The sequence below is a fragment of the Phascolarctos cinereus genome, unplaced genomic scaffold (assembly GCF_003287225.1).
Source record: "Phascolarctos cinereus isolate Bilbo 61053 unplaced genomic scaffold, phaCin_HiC Scaffold_4;HRSCAF=312, whole genome shotgun sequence".
In the NCBI taxonomy this organism is placed as follows: Eukaryota; Metazoa; Chordata; class Mammalia; order Diprotodontia; family Phascolarctidae; genus Phascolarctos; species Phascolarctos cinereus.
In genome coordinates this window covers 119330497-119345512 of record NW_027555847.1, presented here as the reverse complement: position 1 = coordinate 119345512, position 15016 = coordinate 119330497, and the positions used below count along the sequence as shown (strand labels likewise).

Sequence of the window (15016 nt, the reverse complement as noted above, 5' to 3'; positions counted from 1 at the left end):
GAGTTAATTCTGCCTTCTATTTTCCTCCTTTTCCTTGGCTTTACCTATTTTTCCCTACATTATTAAATTTAAATTATCTTCAGTTTTCCTTTCCCTAATCTCCACCCAAATCCCTGCTCTTCACTTCAAAAGATTTAGTTGTTAGTGTTTGCCATAAGTTCAAGAGTAAGGAAAAAAGTGTCTACCTTTTGGAAACAGGGCTACTCACAGCTATTGAAGAAAACGTTTTATTCTTAACAGTGTTTTGTTCTTTCTGCATCCTATTTTCCTGGTTACAAATTTCAAACTGTAAAGTTTTAAGAGCCGATGGCCAATACACAGTTTACACTTGTGGTTTGTACTTGTGTCATCTGTCCTTCGTTCTCGAAGAGGACCATAACATCAGGAAGATGATGCCATGACTTGCAAATGAATTAGATTTGAGTGATGGAGGGCTATGCAGAGTCACCAGCCTCACCCTCTCCTCCAGAGCCATCTGGGTCCAGTGGCCAGATATAGATCAGGACAACTAGAGATGGCCCAGCACAGTTTATATAGCTGGATCCTAAATAATGTAACATTTTCTAAATTACTCCTTCTTCTTGGCAAAGTCCATTTAATTCTTGAAAGGTGCATAGTCATATTGACCAGTATTCTAAAAAGTTGACTTTATAAGAAAGTCTATACTTATGCTATTAAATGCAAAAAAAAAAATTATTGCTGGTTATTCTATAGCCTGCCAAATTTTCTTATTGGTTCTGCTTTTTTTATAGAGGGTAATTCTAAATAACCTATTTATTGAAAAGATATAATTCACATGTTTTCCTGTCTTTGAAAAGGGTTAATAGGTACTCACTGATCTCTCCATTTAAAGGTAAATTGCTGCTGTACTATAGGACAAGGTGGCAGTGATGGGGCAGTTGTAGACTGACATTCCACAGGCTAACTCACTTTGGTATACTATTTCTCCACTAGTGTGTGTGTGTGTGTGTGTGTGTGTGTGTGTATTTTATATATATATATATGTGTATATATATATGTGTATATATATGTATATATATGTGTACATATATATATGTATATATGTATATATATATGTTTGGGGGTGGGGGGCTAGGCAGTGGGGTTAAGTGACTTGCCCAGGGTCACGCAGCTAGCAAGTGTTATGTGTCTGAGGCCACATTTGAACTTGGGTCCTCCTGAATCCAGGGCCAGTGCTCTATCCACTGTACCACCTAGCTGCCCCAACTAGTATATTTTTAATGATTGTGGCTTAATGTCCTGGATTTATTTTATTATCAATTGGCTACTGACCTTCCATAATCCAGGCTTCCAGGAGTTGTTAAAAATATTCAGAAGTCTCTCAGATGGCCAATGTACAAATTAGTAGTTGTAACCAAAATTATAGTGACTGCTTAGGAAAGTAAGCTACTTCATGCTCCCATATGAATTTTTCAAGCGTGAAAGGCATTATATGAGAAGGAAAAATTAATTTAAAGAATAAGTCATTTACCTTTGCTATTTATAAGGCACCATTGTTTGTAAAAATGGGATGGAAATTTTGCAGATAAAGAGAATGTACTGCCCTTCAGCCCTTTCTTAAGGGTACTTAGAAAAACATGATGGGACAGTGATTACATATTTAAGGATGTAAGTAAATCTCTATTTAAATTTATTTTCATTTGAAGATTAATGTTTAAACTTCTAAAAATAGATAATAAAACCTCACCACCAGAAAACTGTATGTTCAGTCCTGTTTGTTCACTCATTTTAGCTCCCACTCTCCACATTGCAGCCCCTTCTGCCAAATGAGTTAAAAAATGTATCGTTTTGAATAAGTGTAGTAAGCACTACCATAGGGGGGCTAGATGTTATTGATTCAAACAGTGGTAATGTTGAAGGAGGTTGGAGCCTGAGAACTTGTGCCTAATCACAGGTTGAACGCACGCACAGCTCAGTTCTAGACAGCAATTTTTTGTTATTTCAAGGCGTCATCACATCTCACTTAAATTATTGCAGCAACCTCTTAATTAAAGTCTCCCTGCCTCAGTTCTCTCATCACTCCAGTCTATCCTGCACATTACTGCCAAAGTAATTTTTCTTAAGCACAGATATGACCATCTGATTCTTTTACTCTTTGTTGAACTTTTAAAGCATGACATAACCTGGCCTCAACCTCGTCTTTCAAGCTTTATTGTTCATTATTCTCCCTCCTGCAATCTTCAGTCTATGCCTTTGCCTTGGCCGCACACAGGCCTGAAATGCATTCCCTCCTTACATCTGCCCCATAGTCAGTCTTCTCTTCCTTTAAAACATGACCCAAGCATCATCTTCTACATGAAGCTTTTCCTGACTGCCCCATCACCCAAAACTGTTAATGCCTTCCTTACCAAATTACCTTATATTTAATTGCTTTGTATATATTTGTATTTATTTTCTTTATGTATTATTGTATGTATTTGTAGATGTTCTTGCCTTCTCCATCAGAATCCAGACTCCTTGTGATTAGGGATTATTTCCTTCTTTGCTCTTGTATTGCCTTGTATTTCTATCCCTGGAACACTGTAGGTGTTTAACAAATGTTTGTTTGATAAAATGTTCAACATTTATTGACTGTTCCCTGTGTATCCAGAAACTACTTAGGAAGATAGAAGAAATTATGGTAAACATAGACTTTGCTCTTAGGAAACTTATAATAAATTGGCATAGATAGGAAGAACACATTTGAAACCTGTAAGAATAGCTACAACAGAAACAAACAAATCTAATTATAGAGCTATATGAATATTGAGCTGTTGCTATAATGGTGGAAATGATTTTACAGAAATAAGATTAGTCTTAAATTCAAGATCTCTGCCAATAAATAAACAAGAAATTTAGATTTCTCTGAGATTTGCATACTTATGGACAAAATATTAAATGTTTTCTATAGTATGGTTTTGACAATTGCATAGGAAAATGAATACCATTGTATAAGTAGTAAGTAGCGATTTGACTCCAAGTCTTATACAACTGCTCTGTTGTTTTCGCTAGATTTCCAGCACTTATCTGGAGAGCAATTGGCCTATAAGGGTGAGTTACTTTATTTTTTAGTTCATTTGTTTTTAAATGCTTCTTTTAGTGGCTTTATATCTTTATGCAAGTGACATTTATAAAGTATGTTGGTTTCCAGAGAATTCTCTTAACTTTATTTTATTCAAACAGTTTTCAGCGATTGACAAGCTGGGACAAAATGTTGCTGTCGTTGGCAAGTTTGGTTTTGCACATTATTCATTACTCACCAAAAAATGGAAGCTCTTTGGAAACATTACCCAGGTCAGTTCTTTTACAAAGTAGGGAGAGACTTGAGCCATCAAGTACAAAATCATGCTTCCTTAAAAACAAGTTATGAAATTAAACATGAGTGATGGAAAAAAAATGTAAAAGAATAGTTATAGTAAAGGAGCTTGAATTTTCTTTTTGTTAAGAGAAAAATTCTATAACACTATATGCAGTATTCCATACCAGTAATCTTGTTACTGAAAGCAAGAGAGAGAGAGAGATGTATTCTCATAAACATCGAGAGAGTCGTTTCTGTCCTAGGTTAAATGCATCGAATGTGTTCCAAGTGAACTGATGTAAAGTAGGGGGTTCTCAGTGGCCTAGAAAAGCCTGTGCTATTTACAGCTTTTGAGGTAGAGAGCCATAATTTTTTTTAAAGTGAAGATACAAGAAAAGAAAGGCACTAAAAACAAGTGTTTTTTCTAGATTCATCCTATGTAATTACACTGATTATTTGAGGATAATCTAGCTTTCACACCTTGTGACAGCTGATCTCAAGTAGGATAAGACTGTTCAGATACTCATCAGCCAAATCTGAAGCTCCACTACTCGCTTTGAGCTTAAGGGCCAAGTCTTCCTCACCTTTTCCTTTCTGGAGCTACATATTTCTTTGTCATTTGCTGCTAATGAAAGTATTATGGAATTATGTGATTTTGTGATTGAAGAGTACAGCAGAAACACTGGGATGGTTCTTTCACTTGCCTGGGAATATTTCACGAGTATATCAGCTTCTTGAGAGTCACTGTGGTGGCGCAGTGGATAGAGCACTGGCCCTGGAGTCAGGAGGACCTGAGTTCAAATCCAGCCTCAGACGCATAATACTCATTAGCCGTGTGACTCTGGACTAGTCACTTAACCACAATAGCCTCACCAAAAAAAAAAAAGTTGGGGAGAAGTGGATTCAGGTCTTGCCTCTCAAATATACAGGCATGTGATGCTGGGCAAGTTGCCTTTTACTCTTCACTGCCCCAGGCTACTCAAAAACTATAAATTACAAAAGAATGAGCTAATCTATGTTGCTAGAGGAAGAGTTCCAGTGGGTGCTCCCTATACTAGTGAAATTACAGGCCTTATCAAAAACAAATATAGGGGTCTTAGAGCTTGGGGTATCTGTATAACCGAGTCATGAAACTAATGTATGGTTTTTTTTTCTCTTGTATTTTAAGGAGCAAAATATGATTGTGACAGGTGGCTTAGCCTGGTGGAATGACTTTATTGTCCTGGCATGTTATAATTTAAATGACCACCAAGAAGAGGTAAAAAGAAATTCTTAAAAGTAACAGTTTTCCATATTTTAATCATAAGCAGTCTTACTTTTTTGCTTGAAAACAACAAATCCAAAATATTTTCCCAGAGCACTTTACCTTGATCTCTCCTTTTCCCTCCATCTTTCATTTTTATATCCCCATAATCTCCAAATATATTCCTTGCCTTTGCTCTTCAAAGAGCCATACTTTATAACAAAATAAAGGGAAGAAAATAAGTTCAGCAGAATTAACCAACACATCAACCGAGACTGGAAATGCACGCAGGATTTCACACTTCTAATCCTCAGCCTTTGCAAAGAAGGAAGCAGAGGTGCATTCGCATATCTCTTCTTTGGAATTGAGCATGGTCATTGTCATTTCAGACAATACAGTTTCAGGTTTTTGGTGGTCAAAAAGGCAGTGTGGCAGAATGGTTAGAGAACTGGCCTTGGAGTGAGCAAGCCCCCCCTCTGAAATATAGTAGCTTTATGACCCAACTTAAACTCTCAAAGACTTTTAAGTTGTGCAAAGAAGGTGCCAACCTGATTTCTCATCCAGGAGTTCCTTGTATTAATGAAATCTCCAGTCCAAATCTTCTCTTTACTTATTTGATATGTAATTATATGGGTCTGTCTCTATTCCTAGTCTTTTTTGGTGGTGGTTTTTTTTTTCCATTTACATTGTTGTAGTCATGAATATAATTTTCATGGTTCTTATTATCTAATTTTGATTCAGTTTCTATAAATTTTCCCATACTTTTCTATATTCTTTATATTTTTTGTTTCTTACTATAAAAAAATACAGTATTCTATTGTATCCATGTATCACAGTTTGTTTAACCATTCCCCAGTTGGTGGGTATTTTACTTTGTGCCAGTTTTTTGCTGCCACAGTAAGTGCTAATAAGAATACTTTGGTGTATTGTGGGATTTTCTCTCTTTCATCTCCTTGGATTAAATACCTGGTATTGAGATATCTTAGTCTAATGGTACAAATATTTTAGTCACTTTCTTTGCTAATTCTGTACTGTTTTCCAGAATGGTTGGCCAAATTCACAGCTTTACTAGCGGTGAATTAGTGTGTCTGCCTTTCCATATTATCCTCAATACTGACACTATTCCTGTCTTTTGTCATATTTTCTATGTGTGAAATCTGCCTTCTTTAAGAAGGCTTTCCGAATCCACCTTAATGCTAGTGGCTTTTCTCAGACATTACCTCCAATTTATTTTTATATATGTATATATATTTATGTGTGTGTATGTATGTGTTTACATATACACAGATAAAAATATGTATAAAATCTTGTTCATACACAATTATGCCAGTTTGCATTTCTTCTTTAAGAACAGTTGATTCATATCCTCTTACCACTTACCCATTGGGAATGGCTTTTTGTCATATATTTCCATTGTATTGATAGAAAGAATTTACTCTCCTGGGAGTTCCCTATACCACTGAAATTACAACCATGTCTAGAACCTATCCTTATATTCCCTATATGTCTTATGTGTCAGACCCTTATCAGAGATATTTAATGAAAGAATTTTTTCCCAATTACTTTTTCTTCTTTAACTAGTTGCATTGATTTTGTTCATGCTTCTTTATCACCACCACTCCAGTCACACTCTGCATTTTATTAAACTATATATGTGCCTTTTTAATTGCAAGATTTTGTGCAAAAAAATCTTTGTATGCATCAAATCAAGCACATATATTGAACATAATAGACAATAAATATTTGTTGAATTGAATTAAAAATTTAAACAAAATATTTCACTTACTAAGACAAGTATTTTGAAGCAGGTTTCAGTTCTACTTACAGAATCTAAATTCTGGGGTTTCTTTTACTGAGCACTAGTAACTTTCCATATTTGAAATGATATAAAATCTAGACTTAGATGAGTTCTCTAAAAATTGGAAGATGTGGGTGTAAAGACTGAAAGATTCATTCCACAGACTTTTCAAGCACCAGCTGTGTGCAGGCTATTAGGCACTATGGCAGTGATGGAAGTGAATGATAGAAGATGAATGATAGAAGTCTCTGCCCTCACAGAGCTTATAAGCTAGTAGGAGAAAATAGACAAATGCACCTATAACTGTAATGTCAAATAGTTGGTGACAAATGTACAGGAGAGATACAAACAAATGAGAGGCAGCATATGGGCTCATTTTGAGAATGGTCCTCCTCTTACCTGAAGATAAACCTAGTTCAGCATGACAGCCCAAAGCAAATAACCCTATGGATTGCAGCTCAGATTTTCCACACCTTAGTGGGGTTTTTTGTGTGTGTGATAAACATAGCCTTCTGAACATCATTAGTTTGTGTCTGTTAACCAGTCATTGATATAGCTTTTCATTTCCTATTACTAGAAAAAGATCAAAGAAAATTCACATCTGAAATAGTCATTAACTGTGACAAAAGACTGAATTGCTTGCTTTTTGTTTTCTTTTTTGTGGGGTCTGCAGCTAAGAGTTTACTTGCGAACATCCAATCTGGACAACGCTTTTGCTCATGTCACCAAAGTTCAGGCAGAAACATTACTGCTTAGTGTTTTCCGGGACATGGTAATATTATTTAGAGCTGACTGTTCTATATGTCTTTACAGTATTGAAAGAAAAACTGATGGGTGAGTATAGCATGAAAGAAATTGATTTAATTTATTATTTATCATGTGCCTTCAATTTAGCTTTTATTTTCTCAGAAAATGATTTGATTTTATGTAAGCATTAAAGAAAGATTTAATCAGTGGAATTGAAATTATAATCACCTCTTTTAAGCTATAGATGATAGAAATTAAAACCAACCTCTACACTAACTTGTTTAGCTAATCAACATACTTGAGGCTCTTTGGGAGGTGATATGATGTCAAAGAAGAGGACTAGATTTGGAGCCAAAGGACCTGAGTTTGAATCCTAACCTTTCCCTGTGTGACCTTCAGGAAATCACTCAGTCTCTCTGGTCCTCAGGGCCTTTATCTGTGAAATGAGGGGGTTGTACCTAAGGAGTCCTAAAATACAGAATTGCATTTCAATTCAGCAAGCTTAATTAAGCATCTTCTAAGTTCCAGACATTGTGCTCATATCATACCTAAGATTCTAAATCATTTTTATACTTTTGAAAAAAATTTTGAAATACATGGCCATATGTGGTGTTCAGGACAGGTGCTCTAATTAGTTTGGTATTCAAGATGGTTGATAATGTTTGTTTGGAGTTTCTAGAGTGATAAATCTTTGGGTAGCACGTATATTATTCGCTACCACTTTACCTCACACCCTAAAGCACAGTGCTTTCACAGGCTCCCTCTGTTCATTTGATGAAAAGTTAATAGAGTGACTGAATAGTATTTAGAAGATACTGCTTGACCAAAAATCTGTAGAATTTTACTTTGTTAATGTTTTCCTTGAATAACAGTTGGGAGCTATTCATGTTTAATTAAGGTTATAGTAAAGATAAAGGTTGGAGAAATAAGTGAGACTACCCAGTGAAATCCATCCCTTTACTAAGTTAAGATAAAATCAGAGAACCTACCTTCTTGTTCTTACTGTTAAACTTCCTTCCTCTCAACCATCTATCACTGCTATCTTCTGATTTCCACAATTTTTCCTCTTTTTGCCATTATCTCCCCTAAGGATGGGAAGTGAGGGAGAAGATGTAGATTATAGGTAGGAAACAGCTCCATTTCTTCTGTAGTTGGTAGATGGAATAGATAATGTATATGGCCCATAGGAAGGGAGGGCTGTAATCATGAAATTCTAGTAAATGATATTACTGAAAGGGGTAAAAAAAAACTTGGGAGTAATGATTTTTTGAAATGTGTGTTTGTTTTTATAGTCTAAATACTACTGCCAGTATTCAGGTTCTCCAGGAGGTCTCCATGTCCCGCTACATCCCTCATCCTTTCCTCGTAGTATCTGTGACTCTGACATCAGTGAGAACAGAAACTGGGATCACTTTGAAAATGCCACATCAGGTACTATTCATGTTTTGACTTTTGTCAACTGGAGTGGTTTGAATGAGAGGTTTTTAAGGAATGGTCAAGTTGCCAGGTGTTTGAGAGGGCACAGTGATTATAGAGAATATAGGTTTTAACATTAAATTTAAATTGGGAAAAGTTGTTAACTTGAACAGGTTAAGCACATTTTTTTCCATCCTTACATTCTAGAATATTTTGATGCCATTCAATTTCTTTATTGTAAAAGTGAAACATTGAAAATAATGCAAAAAATACCTTATGTATGAGTTTGTGTTCAAAATAAACTTTTAAAAAACATTTCTTTTGTGAAGAATTTGAGTTAAAGGCAGGGGGAAAAAATCAGAAGAGTTTGAAATTCTTATTCCATTGCCCCGTAGTTTTTTTTTACTTAGTTCTAGCCAGAAAAACTAGATGCTACATATTAGAATTGTGATTAAAGACATTCTAGTAATACTACTTTATATTTGTATAGTACTTTTTGCCTTTTCCAAATGCTTTTATATACATTATCTGAGTTGACCTTTAACCAACCAGGTGAGGTATATTGTGTAGTGTTCCTGTTACTGCTTGTCACATGAGAAAACTGAGGCATAGGTTACTTACCTAAGATCACACAGGATATTAGTGATAGAGCTGAGTCTACAAGTATACCGTAGTGCCACTGTAAACAAATAGAATTCTAGAGGAGTAAGAGTGAGAAAAGTATTGCTTTCTCCTTTATTGTTGTTATTGTTGTCTGTTTTTATAATGTGTTTACTGACTTTTTTAATTGGTACAAATTTCCTGACCCTCAGAAATCTGTTTCCAGCCTGTTCTTCTAGACATGCCTCATACTGTTTTCACTAGCCCTAAGTTCCCTTCCAGATAGATCATTCCCTAAATACATTCTATACTTGCCTCCCTTTGTACTTCTGTAGTGCTCTTTCCCCTGTGTCTTTGGCACTTGCAATCTTAACCATCTTCTAAGGCCTAGCTAAAAGATCAAATTGTCCACATTGTTTTCTCTGTTCCTCCCACTCCCATTTCCCACAGTGAGACATGATCCCCTCCCAGCTGTGAACTCTCACAGCACTTTGTAGTTCTCCTTATGTATTTATACTTCATTGTATTATCTTTTATTTGAGTAGTCCTAGCCTCATAAGGCCAGTAACTTCCTGATGTGTAATGAAGGGTCTTGGACAGTTTAGAATACTTATCTGCTAGAAGAAGCAGTAATAAGATAGTATTTAGGTATTTGGCAGGAGTGATCTTGTGTAACTCTCATGTTACTCTAAATTCATGTGCAAAAAGCTAATTCAAGGGAAATCTTTTGGACTGAAAGTAGCTAGACTGAAATTTTTTAACATGTTTAAAGTTCCTCCAAAAGGTGGATTGGCGTGGGGAGAAGCCTGAGGCAGAGAGACCATTTAGGAGACTGTTGTTGTAGCACAGACAAGAGGTGAGGAAGGTTTAACCTAGGGTGGTAGTCATGTGAGTGAAAAGAGGAGATGGATAGATGCTAGAGATGTTGTAGAAATGGAATTGATAAGACTTAGCAGATGATTAGCGGTGTGCATTAAGAGAAAATGAAATGTTGAGGATGATTCTGAGGTGACTGGAAGAATATAAATGTCCTCAAAAGAAAAAACAGAATAGTTGGGAAGGGGAGGAGGTGGCTTTGGGGGTGGATGGGAGAAAAATTATTTCCTTATATTGTAATTTTGAAATGCTTTTAGAACATCCAGTTGAAATTTTCCCCAAAAAAAAGCAGTTGGTGATACAGGACTAGAGCTGAAGAGAGAGACTAGGGCTGGATATATAGATCTGATAGTCATTTACCAAAAGAGAATAATTGAACCCTTGGGAACGCTTCTATTTGTAACCTTGGTGCTTAGCGTGGTACTCTACACGTCATAAATACTCAAATGCTTCTTCATTCATTCGGTCAGCTGATTAAGCTCACAGAGAAAGAGTGGAGAAAGAGAAGAAAAGAGGACCAAAGACACAGCCTCTGTGGATTTATGGCCTGGATAATGATATAGCAAAGCAGATTGAGAAGGAGCAGTCAGACAATATGGAAGAGAAGCCAGAGAGAGCAGTGTCACAAAGCCTAGTGAGGAGAAGGTGGTCAGTTTTGTCAGATGGTGCAGGGAGGTCAAGAAGGACAATGATTAAGTAAAGAGCTATCAGATTTAGCAAGTAAGAAGTCATCTGGTAACCTGGAAGCAGCAGTGAGGTGAGAAGTCAGATTACAGGGATTGAGAAGCAGAAAAAACAAATATAGCCAACTTTTTCTAAGAGTTTGGCTGTGAAAGGGAGCAAAGATATAGTTTGGGGGAATGGTGGAGTCAAATGAATATTTTTTCAGGATGAGAAAGGCTTTTCAAAAATAAAATTTTAGCTTCTTTTTTTTAATTTTTCTCTCCTTCCCCCACTCCCTGTTGAAATATAAAATATGCATAGTCAAGCAAAATACATTTCCGTATTGACTATTTCCAAAAATTGTGTCTCATTCTTCATCTTGATTTTATCATTCCTCCCTGTCTTTCATCATCAGTCCTTGTGTTTTGGTCATTGCATTAATTAGAGTTCTTGAGTCTTTCAAAGGTGTTTTTCTTTGCAGTGTTGCTGTCAGTTGTTCTAGTTCTGCTCACTTCATTCTACATAATATCACCCAAAGGGAAGGTGTATTTTGTAGGCATCAGGGAAGTGACCAGTAGATAGGCAAAGAATGAAGATTAATAAGAGGTGGCGAATGATTGAGTGGAAAGTTGCTGAAGGAGATGAGAAGGATGAGATCAAGGGGCATAGGTAGAATGGTTTGCCCAAGTAAGAAGGCCCACCTCTTCATCAGAGACTAGAACAAAGGAGGAGAGATTGGGAAATGCAAGGAGTTTTAAGATGCACAAGAAGGACTTCATGACAAATGGCTTCTGTTTTTCATTAAGGTATAAATTAAGGTCTTCTGTCAAGGAGGATTGAGGAGGAGTTAGCATGAGAGGTTTGAGAAAAAGTTTGGGATAGTTTCATGTAAGTCAGCCAGTAAACATTTATTAAATGCCTTCTCTCTACTGGGCACCGTGCCAGGCTCTGAGCATACAAAGAAAGTCAAAAATGGTCCTGGCTTTAAAGGAGCTAGCAAGCAGACCAATGAGGGAGGCAATATGCAAATAACTATGTTATAAACACATTATATACAGGACAAGTTGGAAGTAATCAACAGAGGGAAGTCCCTAGAATTAAGAAAGCTTCTGTAGAAGATGGGATTTTAGCTGGAGCTTGAAGGAAACCAGTGAATCCAGGAGGAGAAAGAGAATTTTATTGAAAAATGATCTGGAATGAGAACATGGAGTTTCTTGCTCAAAAATAGCAAGGAGACAGTGTCACTGGATTGAAAAGTTCTTGGGAGTGGGAGTTGTAAGGTATAAGAAGACTAGAAAGGCTTTTTAAAAATCTTTTTTTGGTGTTGCTAAAATGTAACCATGTCCTAAGGTGTCTCTTTAACATAGTTTTAGCATATCTTGATGCTGGCAGTAGAAGCCGTTCACCTACTGAGCACAGTATCGCTGAAACTTATTTTTAAGCACTAAAGCTTTGTAAAATACAGTGTATACTTCCCTACCTTAACATACACATTATTTAGATGAAGTAGAGAAAACTTTTACTATTATTATTATTTTTTTAGGCAATTGGGGTTTAAGTGACCTGCCCAGGGTCACACAGCTAGTAAGTGTCAAGTGTTTGGTCTGAGGCCGGATTTGAACTCAGGTCCTCCTGATCTCAGGGCTGGTGCTTTATCCACTGTGCCACCTACCTGCCCCAAGAAAACTTTATTATCAGATTTTTAGATGCATGAAATAGGGGGAAAAAGCTATTGTGATAGATAGCTGATAAACTGGAATATTGGTCCAAGACTAACAACAATTTAATGGGAATAAATGTAAGAATGTAAGTTGAAGCTCACATAAATCCTGTCATCATCATTGTTTTTTAAAAAAAAGTTTGTTCTTATAGTGAATCAAAATCTGACCTCAGACACTTATTAGTTGTGTGACCCTGGACAAATCACTTCACCTGTTTGCCTCTACTTCCTCATCTGTAAAATGGAACATATATATATATATATATATATATATATATATATATATATATATATATATATATCACATCTACCTCCCAGGATTGTTGGGAGAATCAAATGAGAAAATATTGATAGAGCCCTTAGCACAGTGCCTGGCACATAGTTGGTGCTTAATAAATGCTTGTTCCTTTTCACTGCTTGTTAAAAAAAGGTCTTTTCCTTCTTCCATATGACACTTTGCATATTATGAATAGTCAGATGAGCAGCCTTTTTAGAATTGTGTTATTAGAAATTATGGCTAGCCCATCAAACACCCTGTCACTTCCTGGTTCATCAACCTATTCAACTCTCATGACCCACAGTTTTATTTTATAGCAGCCACTCACCGGGATAGTCATATCTTAGATCCCACTAAAGCAATAATGCTTTCATTATGCACTAGTACTATATAATAACAGAATTGAGCAAGGACTCGTATTGTTTTTAGTCAGTGAGTACCCTCAGCTACTTCTCACAACAGTATACTGCTGACCAAAGTAGGACAATCATAAAAAATAACTTAATCTGTAGACCTCAGTTAGCCAGAATAAGATGAAAGTGAGGAAGCTACCTAACAATCTGAAGAAGGAAAAATTGGAAGAACCTGAAGTCATTGAAACTTTTCACTTATTACAAACTCTAGACATTATACCTAATAACAAAATGGATGACAAACACAGTGCCAATATCCCAAATGATTTTGAAAAGTAGGTGTGCATACTTACGCTGTATTCTGAAAAGCCTTTTTGAGTTTGACAGCATGAATTCAACTAACAGACCGATTATACCAAGAGAAAGTAGTTCAAAAGCTGGTAACTACTGTAACCATCATGAGTGAAACTCGTTCTTCCACAGTACTTAAGAGAAAATATAAAAACATTTCTGGACCAAGGCATATGGTATAGGAAATGGCCACTGCTATGCTGGGAACTACAGAAAGAAAAGTAGAGCTATCAATGAATTTTTTTTCTTAACTGAAGCAGTCAGGGTTAGGTGACTCACCCAGGGTCACACAGCTAGTAAGTGTCAAGTGTCTGAGGCCAGATTTGAACTCGGGTCCTCCTGACTTTAAAGGCTGGAGCTCTGTCCACTGTGCCACCTAGCTGCCCCTTTGTCAATGAATCTTCCCAAGGACTGGAGTCAGAGACGACCATGGAGGAAATTGCAAGAGAGAGTTCTCACAAGTCTGCAGAAAGGCATTAGAAGAGGACCTCACTATATAGCTGATGTGTGCGGTGGATGGCTTGCAGGCCTAATTAAAGGCAACAAAAAAGAAATATGTAGGAAGGAATACAGGGGAAAAAATTCTACATAACCCGTTCCCCATAACGAGCAATTGAAAGTGAAAATCAAAAGGTGAAGTGATGCAAGGCATGAGAGTAGCACAGAAGCCAAAGTATAAATTCAACAGCAACTAGAAACTTTACTGCCGCAGATTAATGGATAAAGAAATTACAGGTAAGAGAGAACCTGAAAAAAAGGACGATGTGAAAAAGTTGTGGTTGTCTAATATGGTAAAAAGAAGTCCATAATTTTTGAAAATACAAGTTAAATCAAACAAAAATGTAATGCATGTCTACCGTTAATATAGTAAATGATAGAAGAGGTAAATCTCAAATGAAGGTCAGTCTTGCTCCTTTGCAAAACTGAAAACTGGTGGATCCTGACAAGGTCGATAATTATTGGCTCAAATGTTGTACATTGGCACGTGAATTACTGGCAGAGCACCTCCCCAGCTTCCGTTCACACAGAAGCTTTGTCTCTTGATAGACATTCTCAGGGCATGTAACAAGCAGGCCAGAAAACTACAGACATACTTTTGGTACCAGTAGATACCACCTAACTAAGCAATGGTAAAGGTTGCTAACAGGCAACAAAAAAAACATACAACCAATGGAGTTATAAGTGTCTGTGAAAACGGAGGAGTTTTTGATGGCAATTTAGGACTAGGCCATTGCCACTGGTTACAGAAGGGGTCTTCTTTAAGGAGTCCAGACAATGAACAATATCGATTTTGAAGGGGGAAAAAAACTGTAGCTCATCACTATAGGCTATAAAAAATTAATACCTAATAACTAACTAGTAAGACATAACCTGGTAGGTAGAATTAATACATCAGAAGTTTGCTGCCTTTGGTGGAATGACAGTGGATAAATCTTTGAACTACAAAGACCTGAGAGTGCAAGCCTATAGAAAATAAGCTTACATTATCTTAATATTTTCATAATGCTACAAGGAGCAGTTATTTCGTCTATGTAATAGTCCATAGAACATTAAATATGAAGGAATATCAGGATACCAGCTTCTCCCAGGAAGTCTTTTTGAAACCCATCAAAATGATAAGAACCAAAGATAGAAAAAATAATAGTAACTCACATATATATAGTGTTGCAAGGT

At 36.4% G+C, this 15016-nt stretch overlaps 1 protein-coding gene across 5 annotated transcripts in view; it reads left to right on the top strand.

Annotated features, from left to right (window-relative positions):
- RIC1 (RIC1 partner of RAB6A GEF complex) overlaps positions 1–15016 on the top strand; it is a 148082-nt gene that overhangs the window by 116966 nt on the left and 16100 nt on the right. For all 5 annotated transcript variants that reach the window (XM_021006306.2, XM_021006304.2, XM_021006305.2 and 2 more), the window contains 5 exons: positions 3013–3051; positions 3184–3294; positions 4467–4556; positions 7013–7173; positions 8379–8517. In XM_021006306.2, coding sequence (XP_020861965.1) covers positions 3013–3051; positions 3184–3294; positions 4467–4556; positions 7013–7173; positions 8379–8517 — 540 coding nt within the window. The remainder of the gene's footprint in view (positions 1–3012; positions 3052–3183; positions 3295–4466; positions 4557–7012; positions 7174–8378; positions 8518–15016) is intronic.